The sequence below is a fragment of the Pteropus vampyrus genome, unplaced genomic scaffold (assembly GCF_000151845.1).
Source record: "Pteropus vampyrus isolate Shadow unplaced genomic scaffold, Pvam_2.0 Scaffold15, whole genome shotgun sequence".
Classification (NCBI taxonomy): Eukaryota; Metazoa; Chordata; class Mammalia; order Chiroptera; family Pteropodidae; genus Pteropus; species Pteropus vampyrus.
In genome coordinates this window covers 4,638,400-4,666,185 of record NW_011888796.1, presented here as the reverse complement: position 1 = coordinate 4,666,185, position 27,786 = coordinate 4,638,400, and the positions used below count along the sequence as shown (strand labels likewise).

Below are 27,786 nucleotides of genomic sequence, written 5' to 3'. Positions count from 1 at the left end.
GTCCTGTTCATTTGTTTATATTTACATTTAAAGCTGTGGACTGGGATCACTTCTGGAATGTGTAGCTAGAGCAGACCTTTTGGGTCTTTCAGTGTTAAAGGTCAAGTATAAAATGAGGAATGAGCAAAGGACACTGTGGAGTAGCCAGGGACAAAGAAGGAAAACCACGTGAGTGTGATGGCATAGAAACCTCTTTTATGAAAGTATTTCAAGAAGGTAGTATGGTCAGTCATGTAGAATAAAGACGTGGCCACTGGATTGGTCTCGTAGAGTTAGTTGGTGGCCCTGGTAAGGGGAGCCACATCCAGGTGGTGGAGGTGGAGGCCTGATTTGGTGGGTTGAGGAAAGAAGGAGAGGTGAGGATGTGGAGATACTGACTCAATGAATGCTTTAAAGAAATTTTGCCGTGAAGGGGAACAGCAGAAATATCAGGCACTTGATGAAGGGAAATGTTGGATTTTTTAAGGAAAGAAATACTATTTTATTACTTGTTTTGCTTTTTCTACATATAGGTCAATTTATTCATAAAGCTTCATTCATTTATTTGTTTACTCATTATTCAACATGTATTTCTGAACGTCTACTTGTGTGTACAAGGCACTATGCTGATGAACACATGAGATGGCATGTCCTGAAACGTATGTTCTTATTCCAGGGACACAGACAAGTACATAGACTGGTGCAGTATCATATGATGTGTACTGCAGGAGAGGGAAGACATGGTTCTATAGAGTATAGAGGAGAGGTACCCAACCCAGACTGAGGGGTCAGGGAAGGCTTCCCAGAGGAAGCTTAGGCCTAAAGTATGTTAGCAGATGAGCAGGGTGAAGATGGAAAGAGTGCTCCAGGTGGTGGTAACAGCATGAAAGCCAGAAGATAAAGCTGAACAAGTTGAACATGACATATTCAAGGAAATAGATGGTCATTGAGACTGAGGATTTTAATTTGAAGGAGGATGTGAAGAGATAAGGCTGTAAAGAGTCATGTAAATATATAGGGGTTTGAAATTTTTCCTAAGCCCAAGTAGAAGCAGTCGAAGGATTCTGAGTAGAGACATATTCAGAACTGGTTTTAGAAATTACCCGGGCTGCTATGTGGGGTGTGGTCTCATGGAAGTGAGTACGAAGACAGAAAGACTGTTTAAGTCTGTTATGGGGGCCCAGCTGAGAAATAATGGTGCCATTGGGAATGGAGAGAAGTGGGTATTGAGAGATATCTAATAGGTACTATTTTAAGGACTTAAATTTTATTTTATTTTATTTTATTTTCAGCTTTATTGAGGTAATTTTCAGGGCTTTTTGATTGGCTGGGTATGGCAGAGTGAGGGAGAGGGAAGTATCAAAGACGACTTGAGTTTATTCTTGGCAAATGCGTGGATGATGGAACCATTCACTGAAAAAAATGCAGTAGAACAACTTTGGTTGGGGAAAGAGTTGGTTAGAGATGATGACTCAGTTCTGGAAATGTTGAGTTTAAAGTGTCTTTGGAATAACTAAGCGGAGATGCCCAGGAGATACGTAGATATATAGACATGAAACTCAGGTGGAATGTACACCTGGGCTGAAGGTAAAGATTTGGAAGGCATTAATGTAATGGTAATTTGTTCCCTTCAGTTAGATGAAAATGTCTAGAAAAAGATAAGAAGGGCCTAGGCAGAATATTACAGAAACAGGAAAATTTTTAAAAGTCCATAACAGAGCCTGAGGAGGGGTGTCCAGAGAACTAGGAAGAAGACCGGGTGAGTGTGGTGTCATGGAATCCGAAGACAGAGCGAGTGGTGAACAGTGAGTACTGAGACACATCCCTGGGATTCAGCAATGGCAATATGATAGGTGGCCTAGCCGAGACTTAAGTGGAATGGTTGGGGTGGAAGCCAGTTTTTCGAGAAGTGAGTGGTAGGTTGGAAGTGAAGAGCAAAGATAGCTAGGATAGATAATCGTTTCATGAAGTTTGGGTTTGAAGGAGAGGAGAAAGATAGGATGGTCGCTGGAGGGGCCACGGATCTGACAATTCAGCTGATTTTTAGTTAGAATGAAAAAACATGGATTTTGGTATCAGACATCTGGATTTGAATTTTTCCCCAACCACATGTGAGATCTGGAGCTCAGTGTCTGGAATATAGTAACTTTCAATAAATGTTTATTGAAGGAGTTAATAAAACTAATTCATCTTCTGGGAGGTATAACTTTTTCATTTATAAAATGCTTACCTAACTACTTCATTAAAAGACTTAAATGAAATTGAGTTATTGGGCCTTACCCTTGAGTTCCCGCTTATTCCTGGACTTGAGTTGTTTCAGCAAGCTTTCTGAGTCCCTCCAAGTGTGTCTTAGTATAACCACATGTTACAATGGATTTATATTGAGTTACATTATATTAATATCTCGGAGTTCATTATTTTGTCACTATTTGTACCAAGCCCTTCCTGTTCCCTCATAAGTCACCCATGTAAATCAGTCCAATAACTTTAGAGAGCTGTTTCTCAAAGTGAGCTGTGTGAACTCCTTGAATTGGCATCTCTGGAAGCTGGGACCCACAACCCTGCACTTAAGCAATGGCCCTAAGTAATTTTCTGGCATTCAAAAGTGTAAGAATTCTAGATTTATAATCACAGCAAAGATCTCTTTGGTGTAGTCTGGTTCTTTTGCACTCAAAAGTCAGAGGTGTTTGGACTGCTGCCCCAGTGGAAGGTATTCAGGCTCACGTCCTGTTCATTTGTTTATATTTACATTTAAAGCTGTGGACTGGGATCACTTCTGGAATGTGTAGCTAGAGCAGACCTTTTGGGTCTTTCAGTGTTAAAGGTCAAGTATAAAATGAGGAACGAGCAAAGGACACTGTGGAGTAGCCAGGGACAAAGAAGGAAAACCACGTGAGTGTGATGGCATAGAAACCTCTTTTATGAAAGTATTTCAAGAAGGTAGTATGGTCAGTCATGTAGAATAAAGACGTGGCCACTGGATTGGTCTCGTAGAGTTAGTTGGTGGCCCTGGTAAGGGGAGCCACATCCAGGTGGTGGAGGTGGAGGCCTGATTTGGTGGGTTGAGGAAAGAAGGAGAGGTGAGGATGTGGAGATACTGACTCAATGAATGCTTTAAAGAAATTTTGCCATGAAGGGGAACAGCAGAAATATCAGGCACTTGATGAAGGGACATGTTGGATTTTTTAAGGAAAGAAATACTATTTTATTACTTGTTTTGCTTTTTCTACATATAGGTCAATTTATTCATAAAGCTTCATTCATTTATTTGTTTACTCATTATTCAACATGTATTTCTGAACGTCTACTTGTGTGTACAAGGCACTATGCTGATGAACACATGAGATGGCATGTCCTGAAACGTATGTTCTTATTCCAGGGATACAGACAAGTACATAGACTGTTGCGGTATCATATGATGTGTACTGCAGGAGAGTGTACATGGTTCTATAGAGTATAGAGGAGAGGTACCCAACCCAGACTGAGGGTTCAGGGAAGGCTTCCCAGAGGAAGCTTAGGCCTAAAGTATGTTAGCAGATGAGCAGGGTGAAGATGGAAAGAGTGCTCCAGGTGGTGGTAACAGCATGAAAGCCAGAAGATAAAGCTGAACAAGTTGAACATGACATATTCAAGGAAATAGATGGTCATTGAGACTGAGGATTGTAATTTGAAGGAGGATGTGAAGAGATAAGGCTATAAAGAGTCATGTAAATATATAGGGGTTTGAAATTTTTCCTAAGCCCAAGTAGAAGCAGTCGAAGGATTCTGAGTAGAGACATATTCAGAACTGGTTTTAGAAATTACCCGGGCTGCTATGTGGGGTGTGGTCTCATGGAAGTGAGTACGAAGACAGAAAGACTGTTTAAGTCTGTTATGGGGGCCCAGCTGAGAAATAATGGTGCCATTGGGAATGGAGAGAAGTGGGTATTGAGAGATATCTAATAGGTACTATTTTAAGGACTTAAATTTTATTTTATTTTATTTTATTTTCAGCTTTATTGAGGTAATTTTCAGGGCTTTTTGATTGGCTGGGTATGGCAGAGTGAGGGAGAGGGAAGTATCAAAGACGACTTGAGTTTATTCTTGGCAAATGCGTGGATGATGGAACCATTCACTGAAAAAAATGCAGTAGAACAACTTTGGTTGGGGAAAGAGTTGGTTAGAGATGATGACTCAGTTCTGGAAATGTTGAGTTTAAAGTGTCTTTGGAATAACTAAGCGGAGATGCCCAGGAGATACGTAGATATATAGACATGAAACTCAGGTGGAATGTACACCTGGGCTGAAGGTAAAGATTTGGAAGGCATTAATGTAATGGTAATTTGTTCCCTTCAGTTAGATGAAAATGTCTAGAAAAAGATAAGAAGGGCCTAGGCAGAATATTACAGAAACAGGAAAATTTTTAAAAGTCCATAACAGAGCCTGAGGAGGGGTGTCCAGAGAACTAGGAAGAAGACCGGGTGAGTGTGGTGTCATGGAATCCGAAGACAGAGCGAGTGGTGAACAGTGAGTACTGAGACACATCCCTGGGATTCAGCAATGGCAATATGATAGGTGGCCTAGCCGAGACTTAAGTGGAATGGTTGGGGTGGAAGCCAGTTTTTCGAGAAGTGAGTGGTAGGTTGGAAGTGAAGAGCAAAGATAGCTAGGATAGATAATCGTTTCATGAAGTTTGGGTTTGAAGGAGAGGAGAAAGATAGGATGGTCGCTGGAGGGGCCACGGATCTGACAATTCAGCTGATTTTTAGTTAGAATGAAAAAACATGGATTTTGGTATCAGACATCTGGATTTGAATTTTTCCCCAACCACATGTGAGATCTGGAGCTCAGTGTCTGGAATATAGTAACTTTCAATAAATGTTTATTGAAGGAGTTAATAAAACTAATTCATCTTCTGGGAGGTATAACTTTTTCATTTATAAAATGCTTACCTAACTACTTCATTAAAAGACTTAAATGAAATTGAGTTATTGGGCCTTACCCTTGAGTTCCCGCTTATTCCTGGACTTGAGTTGTTTCAGCAAGCTTTCTGAGTCCCTCCAAGTGTGTCTTAGTATAACCACATGTTACAATGGATTTATATTGAGTTACATTATATTAATATCTTGGAGTTCATTATTTTGTCACTATTTGTACCAAGCCCTTCCTGTTCCCTGATAAGTCACCCATGTAAATCAGTCCAATAACTTTAGAGAGCTGTTTCTCAAAGTGAGCTGTGTGAACTCCTTGAATTGGCATCTCTGGAAGCTGGGACCCACAACCCTGCACTTAAGCAATGGCCCTAAGTAATTTTCTGGTATTCAAAAGTGTAAGAATTCTAGATTTATAATCACAGCAAAGATCTCTTTGGTGTAGTCTGGTTCTTTTGCACTCAAAAGTCAGAGGTGTTTGGACTGCTGCCCCAGTGGAAGGTATTCAGGCTCACACATCTTGATTTTCAAAAAAAAGCACTCACAGTTCTATGTGGTAGACAAATGATAGTAAGGAGTGAGAAATACGTGTTAAAAGAAATGTAGTTATTTCTTTAATTTCATTCCACAGATATTTATTGAACAACTCAGATGAGTCAGAAGAAGGTGAGAAAGAGATAAATAGCATCCTAGATTCTTGGCATTTTATATGTATTGTGGGCTCATTTTCTTGTGCTAGAAATACCAGATTTGCCTACTTAGAGAGCCAGTAGTTATGTTGGCTGGTGAGGTTGGAAACAAAAGCCTCAGTGTGAAAATCTCAGGTGCTTGCACAAGGGTGTGGCTCATTCATGTGGGGACACGAAGTTGCTGGATTCCACATGCTAAGGCCCACAATAGAAATCGTTTATTGTATGTGATATATTTTCCCAACAAACTAAGCAGTTAAACCTCTATATTAATTGGAGAAAAATAGCAGCAAAGTCTCATTCCTCCTCCAGCCATTGAACTGTTCAACAAATATTTTCTGAATTTGTACAAAATGAAACACACCATAGTAGGTGCCGCAGGCAATATGAGGAACAAAAACAGGCTTGGCTCGTGCTCTCATGGAGCTCATTGGCTGATGAGGAGACAGATAGTCTAATAATATCACAGATATTAGCTAATTTCTTTTGGAGCAGCTTTATTGAGATATAATTTGAGATGTAGCTCACAAACCATATAACTCATCCATTAAAGTGTATAGTTCAGTACTTTTTAATATATTCACTGAGTTGTACAAACATCACAATTAATTTTAAGACGTTTTCATCACCCCAAAAAGAAACCCCGTGCCCTTTAGCTATCTTTCTTAAGCGCTCCCTCCCCCAGCTCTGGCCCCATAAGCCCTCGGCAACCACCTGTCTACTTTTCTACTTTTTGTCTATAGATTTGCTTATTCTGGACATTTCATACACATGGGATCCTATAACATGTGGTGTTTTGTGACTGGCTTCTTTCACTTAGCATAATGTTTTCAAGGTTCATCCATGTTGTAGCTAATTTTTGTTTGTGTAGACCAATCATAGTCTATGCTTTGAATTGGTAGACTTTTTCCATAAAGGGCCAGGTAGTAAATATTTTAGTCTTTGAGGTCCATATGGTCTCTGTTGCAGCTAGTCAGCTTTGCCATTTCAGAATGAAAGTAGCTACTGACAGTATGTAAACAAATGAATGTGTCTGTGTTCCAGTATAACTTTATTTACAAAAACAGGCAGCAGAAGAGATTTGGCCTTTGGGTTATAGTTTGTTGACCTTTGATCTATGTCAGCATAATTACTTAATCCTTCTGGCAGCTCTGTGAAGTTATCTTCATTTTATAGATAAGACTGAGACACACTGAGCAAATAAAGGGCTGGCACGGAATCAAATCAGGTAGTCTGGCTCTAGACCCAGTGCTCTCAACCTTGTCATTGATTACAAGAAGTAGAAGCAAATGCTAAATAGGGGGTGGAAACCCATGGCTCTGTGAGAGCAAATAACAAAAGACAGATTGACTTAGGTTTTGTCAGGATGCAACAGTTGAGCTGGGACCTAAGCATAAGGAGAAGTTAACTAGGTGAAGGGAGGGATGGGGTGCGCCTGTGCAAATGGCTGTGGCAGGAGGGAACATACCTTCTAAAGGCTTTGCAAGAAGATGGGGTGGTTGGAGTCCTGGACACTTGGGAGAGTGGTGTATCCTGAGGCTGGAGAGATGCTCTGGAGTGGACCACATAAGACCTCCTAGGCTGTTACAGATTTTGCTCTTGGTCTTCAGAGCAGAGAAACCACTAACGGGGCAGAAAGGGTAATACATTCAGATTTACTGACTGAAGTGGAGCATAGAATGAAGGAAGTGGAGCAGACGCGGTTGGCCATGGAAGTAGTAGCCCAGGCCAGAGCTAACGGTCGATTCTGCAGGAGGGCTGGGGGAGCCGAGAGATGTGGAGGCAAATTTGGCAGGATTTGGTGGTAGGCTGTACTTGAGGATGATAAAGGATGGTGGTGTCAAATCTATGAGGTAGAAACATGAGTGAGGACAGGTTTGGGAGAGGTATGGAAGGAGACTGTGATGTTAGTCCTGGAATGCCGAATTTGATAGGCAAGTGCCGTTTTCTCCATTGTGACAACATGGATTCTCCAGGAGGGAAATATGTAGGGTAAAAGAATTCTGAGTTTGAGACATGGTTGTGCTTACATTACGTTAGCTAGGGCTTACTTTCTAAACTCACTTTTCTGGTTCAATAAACAAGATCTCAGTCTTGGTACTACAGTATTTCTTTTTCTTACTTGTTTGCTTATGGTTGGTTGCAAGAAAACGTGTTGTAAATTGTCCCCCTACTTTCTCTGTTAGTTAATAGTCTTTTGTAGTTAAGTAACAGGTCTTTTCCTGTTTATTCTTCAAATATTAAGGCTTTTTTTTTTTTTTAATAATAGTGTGTGCTTTTATTCCCTTAATTTGTTTTTTCATTTATTTGTGTTTCTTATCATCTCCATGAGAAATAATAGAAGAGACGGCCTCATTATTTTTAGTTTCCTTCCTATTGGATCACACTTGATTAAGATTCTTTGGGACGGCTGTTGGAGCACATGGCTAAAATGTGTTGCGTTATCATCTGAATTTCGTTATCCTTACCAGGTCTGTCTCAGCTAACAGTGAGTTGGCAGTATTGTTTTAGAGAATGGCAGCAGTGTCTCATTAGTACATAATCTTTTGTTCACGACATTTTATTAGTAGAAAAAAGAAATTGCCTTGGGGTTATTTAAACAAGGATTAGGGTATGACATAGGCCTAGTAACTATTGTTAGTACATTCTTCTTTATGTAATGACAAGTCACTTTGATCCTCCAGACTTATAATATTTACCAAATCTTTCAGTCAACAAATATTTGTTTATTGAGTACCTCTTCTCTCCACGGCATTGTGCTAAGGAGAAGGAAAAACAGAAAAGCATAAATGTTTAACTTTAAGCTTCATACGTTGAGGAGGAGAGAAACCACATGCAGGTACATGACTATAGTACATGAGCAGCTGGTGGTAATTACCATAAGCTAGAAACAAACGGGCTATACATATAGCTATCCTTTAATAAAAGTACAGATAGAATAACAATAAACATACCATTTTACAACTTGCTCTTTGTTACTCAGTGTATCCACATCAGCACACATATATCTACTTTATTCTTTTTACTGCCTAGATATAGTTTTCTTTTCTGTAATTTAGAAGGTTTATAATCTCTTTAAAAAAATTTTTTTTTATAACTTAGCAGGTGCTTTTCGACTTTAAGTAGTATACCTTAATCTCTGCTTTTTGAATTATCAACTTAAAAAATGAAACTCTTACATATATTCATTTAATTTACCTATACATGTATCCATTCATTCAACAAATATTACCTGAATGTTTTCTACTTGTGAGGTATTATTCTAGAAGCTAGAGACCCAGTGACCAACCAAAACAAATTCTTGCCCTTTAGAATTTATGTCCTTTACATGCTTAATCTAGAAGGATGCATAGGAAACTGTTAATTAATGTTGTTCCTGGGGGAGGAAAATGGGGGAGTTTGGGGAGTGTTAGGTTAAAGTTTAATTTTTGTTACTATTTGAAAAAAAAGTTTAATGAGGATTATATATTACTTTCTGTTAGCAATAATAATAGGAAAAGATCCAACAAGGTATCATTGGAGGCCAGAGCCAGAAGAGATTATTTCTGTTTCACTTTAGGTAAGGGGGCATTTGAACAGGATGTATCTTATTTAAACAAATGTTGATTGAATGCTTACCAAGTGCACTGAGCTGAGTGCTGGAGTTTCTGTAAATGCAGAGGGAGAATGGAAGATTGGCCATTCCAGAGGGTAGATAGCATGGCAGTGCAGAAGAGAGTGAAACTTAGTTGGGATGAATTGTTTCTATTTTAGTTTGGCTGGAGAAATAGGACATGAATAGAGAAGTTGTGGGAGATGACTCAGGAAAAAGTAGATTGGAGTCAAATTATGAATGATGGAGAATGTTAGGCTAAAAATTTATAATTTATTCATTAAGGAATTAGGAAATGATCAAAAGATTTTAATGAGGAGTATGAAAGGTCAAAGTAATGAATCTGGCGGCCAGCGCGCGGTAAGCCTGTTATCAATAATCCAATAATAGGAAGGGAAGAAGGGAAATTCCTCGGTAGAGGGAGGTTGCATAGTTTCCTCAGAGACCACATGCAGTAGAGAATATTCTTGGAGAATAAACATTGTAATAATGCTTTGCTCTATGTTTAAGTGAAAATGTAAACTAGTGATTCTCATGCCTGGGGTAACTGCTTTTGAATTCTTACTACCAGGGAGGACTGCTGGAGTCAACATTTTAGATGAACTTTGGTGAAACTGGACCTTGCTGAGACCCAGTGGCCAGGGTAGTTTTATAATGAGCTTTATAAAGAACTTAAAATTCATACTCTTTAATTGCACTTAATTTGTTTTCATTTAAGTTCCCTTCCAGCTAAGGTTATGAATTGCCAGTTTACAAAAGGCAGTTTGAATAAGAACAGACTCAGGGATTAAATTTATTTTTATGGTAATGACACCTAGGGGAAGTCTTTTCTGTGCCTCATTTCTCAAATTCAGTCAGATATTTTCTAAATGATAATCAAGGTTACTTATATGGGCCTGAATGAAATTCACTACGTTTTCCTGCATTATATGTATTTATTATTTGCCTTCAAAATCAGGATAGAGAATGTCTCATTCTCTGTTCCTTGGCAATTTAAGAAACTCATCATTGTAATGGTTTTGTTATTCTCTTTCATTTCTGTCTCTAACATCTGCTGATTAAAAGGTCCTATTCTCTACATGCCTTTATGAGAAGAGTTTTATTATTTTATTAGAAAGTTACCCTGGAAATGAAAAAAAAAAACCAAAAAACAAAAAACCAGCAGTTAAAAAAAAAAACTCACCCACTCAAATTAAGTTGCTTTAAAGCATGTGGCTCTCAATTATTTTTTTCCCCAATGGATCAAGCTATGAAAAGAACAAAAGGTTACTTATCCTGCCATAGGGTGAGCTGTTTGGTTCTTGTTTCTGCCGAGTTAATACTGCTTTTCAGGGATAAGCCCGTATAAAAATGTGAGAGAAGTGTGTCAAGGGATAAATGAAATGGTACATATGAGACCATTTAATTGAGCTGCTACAAAGGTGTTTAATTGCATCTGGGACGTCTTTGTTTGCCATTAGCAAAGGGTCCTTGTTGAATTTGAAGGGTTCGGATTTCCAGGATGACGAAGTCGTCTCTAAGTGCGGACAATGAGTTAGTTAAAAGCCATGACGTTTCCTTTCTAAATCCTTTCCTGAAGCTTTCGTTTCTGCACTGTTTCCTTTGCTAACTGGAGAGTACCAGGTGGGGATTTGATCCGACTGCTCTTCTTATTGTTTCTCCCCTTGTTTCTGTTAGATTTTAATCGAATTAGAGCAGGATTAGCTTAAGGTTTTCACTGGAAAGTTTTTGATTATGTTAAATTGAAGTTTATGTTCCTGTCCTGAGTATTCCTCAGTCCACCCTTGTGTTAGGTTAGGTGCTCCAGTTTGGACAATCTAGGTAGAGCCCTGGTTTTGCTGACTGTTTTCTCAGTCTAGGAAGGTTCATAGTCTTCAGTTTGCTCAGTCCAAAGGCCTCTTTTGCTTAGCATCGCATAGGGATGAAACGATTCCTCATTTTACTTGGAAATAGTTCAAAATGGCTGAGGTTTTCTGGGGGGACATGGAATAGTAAAACTCTTTAGGCACCTAATGTTTTTTTTGCACTCAGTTTTGTGTCATGTCAGCATTTCACCTCTTCTATGGTTATTTAAAGGTGCCCTCCTTCTTTTACCCCTTGTAACTCCCTTAAAGTTAGTACAGGCTCTACCTCCTGGCCCTGGTAGTATTCCTGATTAGTTTCTTTTTCACATTTTTATCACCCAGAAAGAAAAACCTCTCAGTTCGTTAAGGGTAGGAAGAGAGTCATGTTTGGTATTTTCTGTTTGTTTTGTTTTTGTTTTAGATTTGTTTAATTGTTAAAATAATGGATAGGTTCTGCCCTGCTTTTATACATGGTCTTGATTAATGTATATTATGCGCATGTAACTTGATCCTGGAATCATAAAAACTTGTCCTCTAGTTTCTTTCTTTTGAGTACACTTCCTGGGACACATCAGTACATGTTTAAAAATGATTGTCTTATTGTCTACTGAACTAGAAAAAAAAGAAAACATAACTCGAAGATTCCAGAAGACTTAATGACATATTGAATTATAGGACAAAATTGTGGTCTTTATAATTCTTTTGTTAAGTGAGATTTATGTAAAACAAAAATAACTCTCGAAAGCTCAGACTGTCTATCCAGTTGGATTGTCAGAACTGAATTCAGTTCAGCTAACAATTATTGAGCACCCTGTAATGTGTAAGTCACTGGGCTATTACTAATTTAAATTGGTTATACAGAAAAAAATGAAATGATTTTAAAAAGATAAAAAAAGGCATTTTGAGCTACACTTCTTTTGCCCAGGCCCGCTTCCACTTCTGGAAGTGTACTGTTGCTTTCTTTACTTCCCCTTCTAAGCGTTTTTTTCCTGCTGGAAAAAAAAAAAACACACAAAAACAAAAAAGAAAAAAGATCCAATGAGGCAAAATGCATTTTTAATCTCTAACAGTCACAATACTTACTAAACAGTTGTAAACACCCTAAAATTCCACTTACTCAGACTCTCTTCTATTTCTCAATCTGAAATCTCATCGAATTCAGAAAATTTTGAGACCTTAAATTAGACGTCATACCAGCTCTTTCAGTCTGTTACTGCTGTGATAGATAGAGATTAATAAGGAAATGGGAGGAGTCAAAGGAAACAAAGTATTAGAAGGTGGAACAGCTTTTAGAAAAAGAAATGTAGACACATACAGGTAGATTTACCCTCTCAGTATAGTAAACAAAATGTAACAATAATAATAATTAGTAAAATTATTATTTTTTCAGTAAGTATTTATTTAGGGTCTACTCTGGGTCAGGCTCTTCCGGGCACCTGGAATATATCACAGGCAAAAACATCTTTGCTTATATGGTGCTTACATTTTATGGGGAGAAGAGCAAGGCATTAATAACACACATACTGCATATATAACTTACATAGAATGTTAAATAGTGATAAGTCCTGTCGAAAAAATAGAGCAGGAGTTGGGGTGTTCCAGTTATAAACAGGGTGGTCAGAATAGATCGTACGGGTGATGTGCTTGCTATTTGAGCCAAGATTTGAAAGAGATGAAGAGTTAGGCTCGTGGAGATATCTGTAGTAAGAACATTCCTGGAAGCAAAGACAGCTAGTGCAAAAGCCCTAAGGCGGGAATGTGGAGAGTTTGAGAAAAACAGGCAGGCAAGAGTGGTTGGAGTGGAATGAACAAGGATGAGCAAGTCGGGGAAAGGGGATTGGGGGCCGTTGGTGTTTAGACTTGTTGTCAGTATAAGGGGCGGAGTGAGGAGACCTTGCAGGGTTTTGAGTAAAGGGGCTTCCTGATCCGAGTTAGCAGTTTAGCAGTATCACTCTGGTATCACTCTGGCTGCTGTGTTGAGAACGGTATTTAGAGGACAAGTGTGGAAGGAAGGAGACCTGTTTTAGGAATTTATCTCAGTAATCCAGGTGGAGGGAAAAGCGACTGGGGCCAGGGTGGCTGTGGTAAAGCAGTGAGAAGTGGTCATATTTTGAATATATTTTGAAGGCGGACCTAAGAGGATTTCCTGAGGCGTTCGATATGGGGTATGAGAGGAGGAGAGAAGCCAACCTGTGGTGCGGGAGGAAAACGTAGAGTGTAGGGGCATAGGAGCAGGATGAGAGAGTGATCATCTGTACTGGATGCTCCTGCTTTCTCTAGAAAGACGAAGGCTGAGAATTGACCATTGGTTTTAGTGATTAGTCATTGATGACCTTGAGGGTAGTTTCAGTGGAATGATGAGGGCCTGCCTGACTGGTGTGGGTTCTGTTAAGAGAGAAGGAGGAGAGGACCTGGAGACCATGAACGTAGATACGTATATTGGAGGAGATTTGCCACAGTGGGCAGTAGACAAATAAAGCAGTAGCTCATGGGGAACGGGGTTAAGGACATTTGTTTTTGTTACTGTTTTTAGGTGGATGAATGAATAGCATGGATCTGTACTGATGAGGATGGTTCGTGAAAGAGAGGGGAAAAAAGAAAATGATATAGGAGAGAAAGGAGCAAAATGTCCTTGAGTAGCTTCAAAAGGATGGGATCTAATGAATTAATGAAGGGATTGGTTTTAGGTCTGAGCAGGGCTAGTTTACTATGCTAAAGGGTTGGAGGCAGAGCACTGTGATAGGTTTTTAGATTAGGGAGTGGATGATTCCTTACCTGTCCTGGGAAGCAAGGTCTCAGCTGAGAGTAAGGATGGGAGAGGAGGTGTTGGAAGTTTGAGAAAGAAGGTATGAAATTGCAATGTAAGGGAGTGGGAGAGGACAGTATAGTCTGACTGCCAGGCAGCACTGAGGGCCCACTTAGACACAGGTCATGGTGAGACCAGTCAGCAAGCAGAGTTATGGATTTTCTTTAAGCCAGATTCAACAGCATGCACATAGGTCTGAGTAAGCAGAGAGTAGTGTTGGAGTGGCAAGCACTCAGAACATAATGAGAGATGCAAAGGAGTGTTTGTAATAATTGATTATGGAATTTGGATAAGGGTGAAAGGAAGGATATTGAGGGGGTGAGGGACAGCATGTAGCTTGCAGAGTGGATGGCTTGGAGTTGTCAGTGGAATCCAACAATTGTTGGAGTTGGAATACTAGAGGGAATGAACTGAAAAGATAAGATGTTGAGAGGTAGGAAGCGCAAAATCGAGATTATGAGTTGTAGTTATTAGTAATGACAAGGTCTGGGGTGTGACCATGACAGTGAGTGGTTGAGGCAGGACAGAAGACAAGTTCATTGGAGAAGAAGAATTCAAGAAACAGAGACCAGGAGGTTGGAACATCCATCGGTATGTATGTTGAAGTTGCCAAGAATCAGGCAGGAGTTGTATTGGAGGGAGCAGCAGTGGGGAAGGAACTAAAACCTTTGAGAAATGATGAGGAGTAACAGAAGTAAGTAGGTGACTGTATTGTAGGGGACCGTCTGATTACATGGGAGTCAGAGCTGGAACATTTCAGGGACAGAGAGAGTAACAGAGAGTCTGAAAGTAGCAGCGAGGAGCAAGCAGCCATGGTCCAAGGTCTGTAAGAGAAAACACGGGCACTGCATGAGAGGCTGCAGGGAAAGCAGAGTTCTCAGGAGGGCCAGGTTTCAGTTACCTGGAGAGGGTGGTGGGCACACAGGGAATTATGCCGATGGTGTACTATGGATTTCAGCATCAGTGGAAGGGTTTTAGGAGTTAAGGAGAGATGGGAAATGAGAACAGCTGGGAGATATGCAGAGTCTTATAGAAATTAGAGTGAGAGAATTGAGGGGGAACTCAGAGTCTGGGATGTGTATGCACGTGTGTGTGTGCTTGTGTATGTACATGTGTGTGCGTGCTTGCGCGCGTATGTGTGTACACCGACATAAGCAGGGATAAAGTCATAATGAGATGAGATCTGTGAACTTGAGGTGGGCAGTGGTGACAAAGCTGTGAGTATTAGGCGCAAGGAGGAGTGGGTGTCTGGGCTTATTCTTATCCCAGTCCAGCAGGGTGAGGAGACTTGGGAAAATGGAAAGTTGGTCCTTATGTGCAGGGCTAACCCTAAGCCTCAGAGCTGAGGGTGTCTGCTGAAGCCAAGGGTATAGAAGGTTGGGGGAAGCATGTTCGGTGTGGGGTTCACTCCTCGCTGGGGAGGAAGAGAAGATACACTCTGCGTGTTCAGATCTTTCCCTTGACTCCTGCCCACTTATTAAGAGTAAAAGCTAACATTTCACATGTGTTCCCTGGGTGCTAGAGTCTGTTCACTTTAAAGGAATTGTTAACAGTCTCTGTATAAGTGCTGCTTACCTTATTCCATGGGGAAGCTGCTCAGCGTCATACAGCTACGCAGTGTCAGAGACAGAATTTGAACGCAGGTCTCTCTGACTCTAATTGTGGTTCATTTACAGTTAATTCAGTGGCAGTATCTTCTCTATGATGAATACTCATGATTAATATCAAGACTAAACTGCAACGATTTTATGAGCCTTTTAAAATAGCTCCAGATGTTCTGTGGTTTATCTTTAAATACCGCATGGCGCTGGCTTAGACTGCAAGTCCTGGGCTGGGAGCTCTTCCCTTTGCTCATGGTTCTTTGTATAGCACTGTCAAGGCCATGTAGGTACTTAATTCTTTTCTTAGTAAAAAGTATTAAAAACCATCATCTCTTGCCAGCTAACCTGTGACTTTAAAAAATGTCTCATATCGACACCCTATTTCCAAAACAGTCTTGGACAAACATCTGAAATTAAGATTAAGTCCTAGAAGGTTTGTAAGGGTGTGAAACACACACACACACACACACACACACCCACACCCACCCACCCACCCACACCCAGAGTGACAGACCTTTGAGGCTTTGATACGTTTAAATGGTTTCTGAGGCTTCTCATTTTATAACTGCTGTTATCTTTTTTAAATAGCTGACAGGAAGACACTCAGAAGAAAACTTTCACCTGCTGGATAAACTCACAGTTGGCAAAGGTGAGGAAAAAAGAGCAAGTAAACTATAAATTCATTTAAGTTACTTCTACTCCTTCAATTTGGGTTCCCAAAAGTGGCACTGGTGATAAGTAAAAGGTTGAAAGAATGTGGCAAATATCACCTTAATCTTGTTCTTGTATATTTGTTGTTCTTTCCCAGCACTAAAAAGAAGTACTTTTGTTAAGTATATGGGAGACGGTGCTATAAAAATATTTAAAGCAGCAACAAATCTTTTATCAAATGAAATTATAATAATGATTCCTGCCTTAAATATGTTCAGAAGGCTTCCATTAGCCTACAGTTGGGCAGAAATCATCTAACGCCTAGAATACACTGTAGGGCGTGGGTTGTTCACCCTCGTGATCGCATGGCTGACGGAGCCGTGGCTCACTGCTGCTGCCCAGCATCAGGAGAAAGTATCTACCGCATATTGCTAGCCCAGAAAAAGAGCAAAATTCGAAGTTCAATGTATGGTTTCTGCTGAGTGCATATCACTTTCTCACTATTGTAAAGTCGAAAAACCTTAAGTCAAACCATCTTAAGGCAGGGACTGCCTCTGCCAACTACTCATTGCATTTCAATGATTTCACAGCATGCCCACGAGATAGACAGAATTTTTCCAGTTTACAGAACACAGAAACTAAGGTACAGAGAAATTATGTGACTTGCCCAAGGTCACAGAGCTTGTAAATGATAGTGCTGGGATACAAACCCAGGCCGTCTGGACCCAGAGGCTTTGATCATAATCACTGTGCCAGCCTGCCATTCAGCGATGCCAAGTGCCTAGAGTAACCTAGATACAAAATGAAAGTGCCTCTCCTGATAGTCTACCCACCTCAACACAGTGCTTGTAATTCTAAACAGGGTAAATTCATAAACAGGCTACTTCAGAAATGTCATCTTCTTCCCAAATGAGTCACTGTTGGCTGATTCTGAATGTCTTGAATGCCACTTCTACGCACGGGTTTTAAGCTCTCTGTGAAAGCTGAAAGAGTGTTGCATTACTGGAAATTTGCCATGAGATGAATTAAGTTCACTACTTACCATGTTTTGATATGGAACTGTGTGTGTTCTACTATCATTCTTTTAGTAAAGAAGAAAATCACTACCAAATCTTAGCTTTTGCAAACACACAAAGCACATTTATGAGATTCTTACGGTTATTGTGTTTTGGGACCAAAGTCTGAGATTATTCTTCTTGTGACCTTTGCAGCACACTCCTCCCTCGGTGATATCAGACCTATTCACAGACATTAAGAAGGGGCACGTCCTCCTGGACCTGCTAGAAGTACTCTCAGGACAAGAGTTGGTAAGCTTGTAAAACAACATTGAGAAACTTTATGCTGACTTTTTAAAAAAATTCATATTTCCAAGTAATATATTGTGCTTGAATTTCATAGCCTCGAGATAAAGGATCTAATACATTCCAGTGTAGAATCAATATAGAATATGCCCTGACATTCCTAAAAAACCGATCAGTGAGTATCAATTTCACATGAAAATTTATTGGAGAGATTAATACTGTGAAATAGTTTCTCCTTTTAACCTGCGCTTTTTCTTTTCCAGATCAAGCTGATAAATATTCATGTTGCTGATATTATAGATGGAAACCCATCCATTATTCTTGGCCTAATTTGGACAATTATATTGCACTTTCATGTAAGTAGTTCGGCGATATGAAAGTAATTTCTGTTCTAATTACTGCAGTATGAAATAAGTGTAATGCAATAAGTGTGACTTGATGCATTCAGTCCTGCGCTTCTTCTAGAAATAGGACACTCTGGAAATCTTGCCAAGTGGAAAATATATAGCAGATCTTTTGCCACTTACGTAGTTTTTTAGTTGAAAATGGAAAACTGTATTATCATGATATCCTGAATTTTCAATAGTAGCACCTGTCTGACTAGAACCTGCCATGGTAGTTTTGCTTGTTATTGTTTATTTACTCTGGTAGAAAAGAGAGTAGGAAGCTTTTGGAGTAAATTCTTGAAAACTAACCCACTAAACTCTCTATTTTTGAGGACCCTTGTCCAATCTAATCATCCTACAAAATCCAGTTCTGTCCCAAGGCTGACTCACAGATTCATTTTATGCCCAAAATATTTTTGAGCACCCGCTATGTACCAGCTTTTGTGCTAGGACACCAAGAAAATAACAGCAAATAAGTTATAGTCCTGGCTTTATGACACTATGGCTGATAAATACATTCTTTCAGGCCTGGGATTCTGAATGAGTGCAGGTTTCCTGCAGCTTTCTAGAAAGTTGCATGTTCTGTATTTCCATAGTTGTTTTAAAAATAACTTAAAATTATGTGGGCAGCAAATGCTTATTTTAGAAAAAATAGAAAACAACTAATTTATGTAAAATTTAAAACATATAAAATGAGACTATATGTCATTTCTGGATACCTACATTTATAGTTACAGTAGAATAATATGTATGAGGATGATGAAAGGTAAATTAGGATTGTTTTTTTCTTTTTCTGGGCAAGGAAGGAATTGGCATTGGAGAGGGAAAGATAGAAGCTTAAACCGTATTTGTGTTTTATTTCTTTAAAAAATAGGAAACAAATGTGATAAAATATTAAAAATTGATGATTCCTAGGCATTTACTTTATTATTATCCATACTTTCCAGGGTATTTAAAATATAATATAAATTTCAATATAGATAATAAAAGAAAATAAAGTCGTCTGTAATTCTACCTTAAATAATTTGGTATGCAGTCTTCATGATATATGCAGCAAGAATTAATATATATATTCATATATGTATATGTTAAAATGGGGTCATGCTATTCATACTTTTTCAACCTATTCTAATTAACATCCTTCTGAATTTATATATATTTTAATGGAAGCATGTAAAAGTACTGCATTTCATTAATAGAAAGAATGCTCACAATTTTTTTGTGACTGTAAGCAATTCCAAAAAGACTACCCTTAAAACTTTTACATACAATCTTAATTGTTTCTGTGGACCAAATTTTTAGAAGTGGAATTGTTGAATCATAAAGTTTGCAAAATTAAAGCTTTTTTTTTGGTTTTGTTTTAATATCGTAAATAAACTTTTGTTGACATGTAGCATGCCCCTCATCCATGTAACCGGCATTTAACCAAAGATAAAAATACAGAGCACTGCCAATATCCCAGAATGCCCAGGTCCTTCTCCCAGTCACTGCCTTCCTTTTATAAAGATAACTACCACTTTGATCTCTGTCATTGATTAATTTAGCATCTTTAACTCCACATAAAAAGAATTATCACTGAATTCTCTTGCATATACTATATCCTCTTTTGTGTCTGACTTATTTTGCTTAACATCATGTCAGTGAGATTCATCCTGTTAAAGCATGTATCAGTGGGTCTTTGTTTCTCATTGCTGTGTATGACTATATCGTTGCACAAATGAACCAAAACTTATTTAACATATTACTGTCGATGGACATTTCTTTTTGTTGCTTGTTTTTAGCTATTATGAATAAAGCTGCTAGGAACATTCTTGTACGTGCCCTTCAGTGGTACAGGCCTGCATTTCTGTTACGTGTATTATATCTAGGAATCGAACTCCTGGACTACAGAGCATGTGATCTTCGGCTTCGATAGTTACGGCCAAAGAGTTTTTCAGATTTGTTCTGATTTATACTGTCACTGGAGTTTGAGAGTTCCTTGCCCCAATCCTCACTAATAATTAGCATTGAAGTTTTTTTTTTTTATCATAGCTATGCTGTTGTGTGTAATGATTTATAAAAGTTTTAAAATATATTCTGGATACAAGTCCTTTGTTGAGTATATAAAAATTGCAGATCTCTTCTCTGACTCCATGGCTTGCCTTTTTAATCTTTTAATGAGCACACATTTATCATTTTAATGGAGTTCAAATTTATCAACTTTTTTTTTTTTTTGTGGCTAGCACTTTTTGTGTTCTTTAAAGAAATCTTTCCCTTTGCCAACATCATGGAGATATTCTCTTACATTATTTTCTGGAATAGTTCTGTCCAGTAGGACTTTCTGCTGTCATGGAAATGTCCTTTAGCTCTACTGTACAAAACAGTAGCCGCCAGCCACTTGAACACTTGACATGTAGCTAGTATGAATGAGGAACTAAATTTTAAATTTTATTTAATTAATTTAAATTTAAATAGCCACATGTGGCTAGTGGCTATCATATTGGAAAACACAGTTCTAAAAGCTCAGTTGCTTTACAGTTTGCATTTAGATCTATAGCCTTTCAAGAATGAGTTGATTTTTTTTGAGTATGTTATGTTAAAGCAATTCAGATTTATTTTTTCCATATGGCTATCCAGTTGATTCAACACTATTTATTGAAAAGACTATGATTTTCATACTATACTGTAATGTCACCTTTATAAACCTAGTAACCATGTATGTGTGGCTACATTTTCAGATTGTCTATTCTGTTCCATTATTATCCTTGCACCAGTACTCTACTGTATTAATTTCTTTGGCTGTATGGTCAGCCTTGATGATATCTGCTAGTGTGGTTGTCCAATTTGTACTTCAAGATTATCTTGGCTCTTCTTTGCCCTTTGAATTTCCATATAAACTTTTTTTATTGAGATATAATTGACATATACCACTGTATAAGTTTAAGGTATACAACATGTTGATTTGATAGTCATATAAATTTTATAATAACTTGTTAGTTTATACACACACAATCTGGTGGAATTTTAATGAGGATTGCATTGAATGTATACAACGATTTGGAAAAAGTTGACATCTTGAAAATATTGCATCTTTTCATCCATAGTTTCATTACTGTTCTGTTCAAAATGTTTTTTCATTATGATCTCTCATTTGATTCATGAGTTCTGTAACAATCTGTTGTTCAATTTCCAAATATTTGGGGGTTTTGTTTGTTATATCTTCTTTACTGATTTCTAGCTTAATTTTTGTGTGGTCAAAGAATTTAATCTGATTTCAGTCCTTCAAAATTCCGAGGCTTGCTTAATGGCTCAGCAGGTCAATTTTAGTAAATATTCTATATGTTCTTGAAGAGAATTTTGATTCTGCCATTTTAGGTACAATGGAGTATGCTAATGAGATCAAGTTTGTTTATTGTTTTAGTCACATCTACTTCAGTTACATGAATCTATCAGTTATTGAGAGAAGTATACTTCTATGTTTGTGGTTTTAGTGTTTAAAGTTTTCTGTAGTTATTATATTGTCCTCCAAAAAATCGGAACCAATTTTTGTGTTTACAGGAATATATGAATATCCAGTTTCTCATGCTCTCACCATCACTAAATGTTAACTTTTAAAGTTTTTGCCCATGTTATATATGAAAAACTCTTTTCTAGCTGTATATATTTAGATTATTAAATGACTAATGAGGTTATTTTTTCATATACTTAATGAAAATTTCGTTTCTTTCCTGAGACCTAATCTGTCCATATGTTTTTCCATATGTATATTTGTTTCTTAATGGTTTATGATCAAAGATAGATTTTAATTGACCAGTCTCTGAAGATACTCTAGAGTAGAAGCTCAATTTAGTTCAGTTCAATTTAGATTGACAGACGTTGAGCACTAGTAAAATACTCTGTAAGCACTTTAGGGAGATGAATAGATGCTTGCCCTCAATGTGGAATGACATGACTGAGTCCAGTGAAAGAAAACCAAAGTTTAGCCCCAGATGACAGATGCTATTATTCAAGGATTTGTCTAGTGCTCATTTTACCATGAGTAAACTGTCATTGTTATATAATACTTCTTAGGTCTTGTTTTGGCTGAAGGTTGTGCCTCAATGCTGCTAACTTATGGTTCTCTCTGTGTTAACTATTATTATGTCTTCCTTAGATTGAGGAGCTTGCCCGGACTCTCTCTTGCAATTATAGTCAAACTTCCCTTGACGATGTGAGTGTGGTTGAGTCATCTCCTACCTCAAGTCCTCCAGCTAAGAAATGCTCCAAAGCCCAAAAAAGATGGCAGATGTCTGCAAAGAAGGCTCTTCTCTTGTGGGCTCAGGAGCAATGTGCCACGTAAGTAGTTTGCTACGACCAGAGGAGACACACATGACAGCTGTACCCACCAACACAACTTCACTGACCTCTGGGTCTGAAAATCAGACATACTGGGTGTAACACCCACCTGAATACTTCCCTCTCATGCAAAGAAAATGCTCACTATCCCCCTTCCTCTCACAGTGAATCTTCCAAATGTAGAAGTCCATAAGCTTAGCCACTCTTGATTTTGAAGAACAGAAGGTGGTATCATCTGAGTAACTTATCTCATTCCTACCCACATGTGTAGGTGGCCTATTACTGTGTGCAAATAAAGTGGTCTTTCAGTATCCTTTCCTTTAGGTACATTTCCCCTATGTATCTGAAAGGTGGATTTAGATTCAAAAAGTTTTACCACTCTAAGAGCTCTTTAAAAGTCAGAGCTGTGTCTGAATTGACTGTGCATCCCCAGAACTTAGCATAAGATGAGTTCATGGTAGGTGTTCTATAAATGTGTGTTGAGTGGGTGAATGAACAAATAAGTGAATAACTAACCAATTCATAAAATTATCTCTTTGTGCTGTACCTGACTAGATTAAAAGACCACGGTCCCCTTTGTTTAGAAACTCAGAGATTATTTAGGAAACAAAAAGACAAGAGAGTGTGTGTTTTTACAAAATGTACATGATGAAGGGAAGTTAGCACTTATAATTTCTTTTTTACAAAGAAAAGTGTTTTCTGCTTTTGGGAGACATTTATTATTTCATTTTAACCAACTGCTGGGATGCAGTTTGGGAAAAATAAAGAATTAGGATGCAGGAGAACTCACCACAAGAAGAGATCTGGAGTTCAAAGGGCATTCTTTGTCACCTCATTGTATCATCTGGGTAAATAGGGGCATAAATATGTTGCTCAACCTTTTCATAAAATGTTAGGCTTCTGAGTAACTCCTTCCTAATAAAAGGCTAAGATGTTAATTTCTACTTTCAGCCATATTTTGTCATTCATTCTCTATATTCTGTGAGGGACACAAACATCCATACCTTATAGGTTTTAAATATATTAGATGAACTTTTTCTTGAATCTCCCAGAGACAATTTTACTTCAGTTTTCTAAATTCTTTAATCTAAAATATTGCATGTGTGAAAAGGCATTATTCAGATTTGTTTCATTTATGTGTAAATAGGTTTAAACTCTTTCAAAATTCATATATTTTACCACAGTTTAACTTTTCCTCGTGTCCTTATTTTTCAGCTACAGATTTTAGGCTAAATTTGTTAAGATGTACTATTTCTTAAGTAATATATCAAAGGTTTATCCTAGTTTTGGCCATCATTGGTGGTATTATTAGGTTATTTTATTTTAATATTCTGTGATTATCTAGGATTTAGATGTAAGAAATATGTTGTATTTTCTTATTTTTGAAGGAGATGAGTTGGGCCCCCATTGGAGAATTCTAAACGAGCCTAGATCCTACCAATTACCTTGGAGCCTAACCCTGCCCTCTCTAACACCCGGCAGCAATATGTTCTTTGTGACATTGGTTTCAGCTCCTCAGCGTAGAGCTGACCTCCCTGCTCGGTGCTTTATTGAGTGCAGTGCCTGCCAGCCAGCACTGAGCTGGCTCTGGCCCCCTCAGCACTCTGAAGGTGGTCTGACACTGCCCTCAGCCCCAGCCCGCATCTCTTTAGTTATTGGTTTAGTATCTCAGCATACACTCTGAAGCAGGAATACCTGGGTTTGAGTCCTGGCTCTCAGAACTTTTTAACTGGTGACCTTAGACACTTAATCTCTTTGTGTTTGTGTTTCCTCAATTATAAACTGTGGACAGTACTGATACTTACTTCATAGGCTTGTTATGTGTATTATAAGAATTATTATTTTTTAAAGCATTTGGAACAATTTCTAGACACAGTAGGCACTACGTAAGTATTTGTTAAATAAGACAAAAAAACTATGTAGTTTATCACAGTCATAATTTAGATTTTTTTTCCTAAGGAAAGCACAGGTCATATGAAGCAGACTGTTTCTTCAGTAGATTTTATGATTTGATTTATACCTTAAATTAGTCCATTGAATTTCCTTGTGTTTTTTTTTTTTTTTTTTTAAATGGGATATTAAAAGAAACCATAGTTGTTCTGGACTATTTCCCACACTTTGTAGGCAATTATACTCTTTTATAATATCTTCATCCCTCGTCAAATACAGAATAGTGATTCCCTTGTCAAATACAGATTAGTAATTGATTGAGTGATTTGAAATATATATACTAAGTGTCTTTATATGCCAGGTAATGTTTGAGTGGTGAATCTACCATGATGGACAAGAAAGATAAGGCCCTTGCTTTCAAGGGGCTCACACCCTATTGGAGGAAGCGGATGAATAAGTATAATTATATTTGGCAATAAGGTTAGGAAGAACTTATGATGATGGAGAATGTCAGAGATAGGGAGGGGGTTGCCTTTATCTTAGGTGGTCATGGAGTACTTTTCTGAGGAGACCTTTGAGTTGAGGCTTGCAGGAGAAGGCTTCAGGTGTATGAAGATCTGTGAGAAAAAGTTTCCAAGCAGGATTAAAAAGAGCATGGCCATTGAAAAACAGGAATGAGGCCAGTGTGGCTGCAACACTGTGAGGGACGGGAGACGTAAAGTGGGGCGAGCTAGGCAGGAGCAAAATCTTATAAGGCTTTGTGGGCCAGAGTGAGAGATGTTATTCCAAATACGACAGCAAGCTATGATGGGCTTTTTTTTCCCCAAAGAAATTGTTTTTATTGTGGTAAAATATACATAAGATTTACCAATTTAACCATTTTTTTTGTGTGTACAGTTTAGCAGCATTAAGTACATTCGCATTGTTGTGCTACCATGACCACTGTCTATCTCCAGAACTTTTTTTGTCTTGCAGAACTAAAACTCTGTATCTGTTAAACAACTACCCTAATCCTCCCTTCCCTCAGCCCCTGGCAACCAGCAGTCTGCTTTCTTCATCTATGAATTTCACTGTTCTCTAGGTACCTTAAATGAGTGGAATCAAGTTATTTGTGCCTGCGTAACTGGCTTATTTCATTCAGCATATCATCAAGGTTCATTCATGCCACAGCATGTGTCAGAATGCCCTTCCATTTTAGAGCTGAGTAACATTCCTTTGTAATACATACGTATTTTGTTTAGACATTCTTCTGTAATGACTACAGATGTGCGACAAGATCTGTCTATCCAGTGAACTATTGGCCATTGACTTGGTACAATATATCACTTAATTTGTTCCAATGAGAAAGAAAATTTTTTTTTTTTTTTTTAGTTAAAGGAACTTAATTATATATACAGGTCTAAATTTGGTCTTGAGCCATCAGATTATTGAATGAAGAGCATTAAGTGAGTATCGTTGTCACTTGGAAGGCTTTTAAAGACACATATTTCAGGCCCACCTGCAGAGTTTCATTCAGAAGGTCTGGGATAGGGCCTGATAATTTGCATTTCTAGCACTTGCAGCCCAGGTGATGCTGAGGCTGCTGGTCCAAAGGCTGCACTTTCAAAACCTATGTTCTGTAGGATTGTGAGCCTGATTAAACTTGGCATTTTACTTTGACTAAAAGATTAAAATAAAATATTTTCCTAGAATGATTTATGATATATTTGATTCACTGAAACTTAATTACTGTTGATTATAGTTGGGGGTCCTTTGATTTATTCTTTTAAATAGTATTTATCATGTTTTTGTCTTCTTGCGATAGGTGTGAATCTGTCCGTGTGACAGATTTTAAGTCAAGCTGGAGAAATGGGATGGCTTTTTTGGCTGTCATTCATGCGTTGCGACCAGACCTAGTTGACATGAAGAGTGTGAAGCACAGATCCAACAAAGACAATCTGAAAGAAGCCTTCAGAATTGCAGAACAAGAATTAAAAATCCCCATGTTGTTGGAACCAGAAGGTAAAGAAACTTCTTTCTTTTTAAAACAATGGCCAGTGTGAAGTTGACTTGAGAATAGTATCCAAATGTTAGCAAACGTAACAGCATTAAATTTTAATCCTGTAGGATTTAACTTAAAACTCTTTTTTCTTTTTTTTTTACATTATTAAAATTTTAATTTTATTATTAGTTTCAAGTATACAGTACATTGGTTAGATATTTATATAGTTTGTGAAACGATCCCCCAGTTGCTCTTTCTCTCCTCTGGCTCTGCACTAACTTAAAACTCTCTATTAAATTTCACAAAATTATATCTATCAATTGGTTAATCTCAGTTACTCTTTATTTCCCTGCCTTCCATACTGCACTCCTTGGAGGGAAGTTTCTATGTACAGCCCATAGTTAGGAGAGTTATGTGCACCTTCTTTGAGGGCAGGTTATCTACATGAATTATTTAGATTTGTCTGTTCTCCTCCATTTATTTATTTATCCAACCATTTATTTATATCAGTATAGATTCTTGGATATGTTATTTTATAATTTGAGTTGTATCAATACTACTTTACTGCTCAGATAAAAAATGTTTTTTAAAGCTCAAACTTTTGGCCGTTGGGAGCTCTTTCTGTTCCTGTGCTCCTTTGACATATCCCCATCAATGTGGGGTTTGCTTGTTTGTTTTCGGGTATGTCTTTACTTTCTGGCACTAGAAAATTCTCCCGGCTCATCTTGTGTATGTCCCAGCCTAGTTCCGGGATCAGCCGTTTCTCCCGTGAGCCATGGTTCCTTTTGTTGGAGCATGGTATTTGAAACCAAGATCTGGGTGCTGGGTTTGCTCATTGCTACAGGTACTCCTTTTGTTGGAGCATGGTATTTGAAACCAAGATCTGGGTGCTGGGTTTGCTCATTGTTACAGGTACTTACTTAGCCTTTTGGGACCTCATTTGTTTTCATGAGTTGAATTAGATGGTATTTCTTAATTCACAGCCTAATGATTCTATATTTCTATATATTAGGTTTGACATTACTCTGATTCTATGTTGCTTTTGTTATTCTTTTTGTTAACATTTTCTTCATCTCCTTGTTTTTTCTTTACTCCCCTTTTTCCTCATTCTTCTTTTTCTCCCTTTCTTTGTCTTTTTTCTTTCCTTTTTGATTTTATCTTTTTTTCTTAATTTTTCCCTGTGCTTTGCTCTAGTCCCTATTTCTGATTATTGTTTTTTTAAAAATACTTCTCTCATATTGTGATTCTCCAAATCTTTCTTATTTGTGTAAAATACTTAATCTTTTAGTATTTGAAAATAACTAGGCAACTAATGAAATAAATAATATAATAAAGGCAAATTTCCACTGAATGATTACCCATAACACAGTTTAAATAGCTTAAGTAGTAGATAAAAAATGTGAAATACATCATGATTATTTATGCAAAGCAAATACCATAGTCATATTTGAATAAAGGAATTCTCTTTTGACATAATTTTGTTAAATAATTTAAACATTTAACATTTAATCATTATGTGCAGCTTCATATAAAATGAGAAGTTCTTTCAAAAAGAAATATCTAGTTAAGCCAGTATCATTATTTTACATATCTTGATATTTATCTTTTTTATTTTCAGTAAAAGATAGAATAATATAACTCTTAGGGATTGTTCCTTTATTGACACCCCACTCCTGGATTTTTGATACTTTCATATGCTTCCTGACTTGAATTCTATTATTTAGATATAAATTAGGTTCACTTTCTCTGTTAGCTGACTTAGAGCACTCATTGTGCCCAGTAAAACATCTTTGCTAAAGCGTGCATAATGTGTTGTATTTGTTTGTTGTTTGTCTTTTACCT

General features: G+C 37.8%; 1 protein-coding gene across 1 annotated transcript in view; it reads left to right on the top strand.

Moving 5' to 3' along the window:
- The window catches only part of SYNE2 (spectrin repeat containing nuclear envelope protein 2), a 293,506-nt gene that overhangs the window by 53,562 nt on the left and 212,158 nt on the right, over positions 1-27,786 (top strand). The window contains exons 3-9 of the mRNA XM_011386203.2: positions 883-890; positions 16,017-16,070; positions 17,284-17,379; positions 17,471-17,548; positions 17,637-17,729; positions 21,892-22,073; positions 25,768-25,964. Of these exons, the coding sequence (XP_011384505.1) occupies positions 883-890; positions 16,017-16,070; positions 17,284-17,379; positions 17,471-17,548; positions 17,637-17,729; positions 21,892-22,073; positions 25,768-25,964 (708 nt within the window). The remainder of the gene's footprint in view (positions 1-882; positions 891-16,016; positions 16,071-17,283; positions 17,380-17,470; positions 17,549-17,636; positions 17,730-21,891; positions 22,074-25,767; positions 25,965-27,786) is intronic.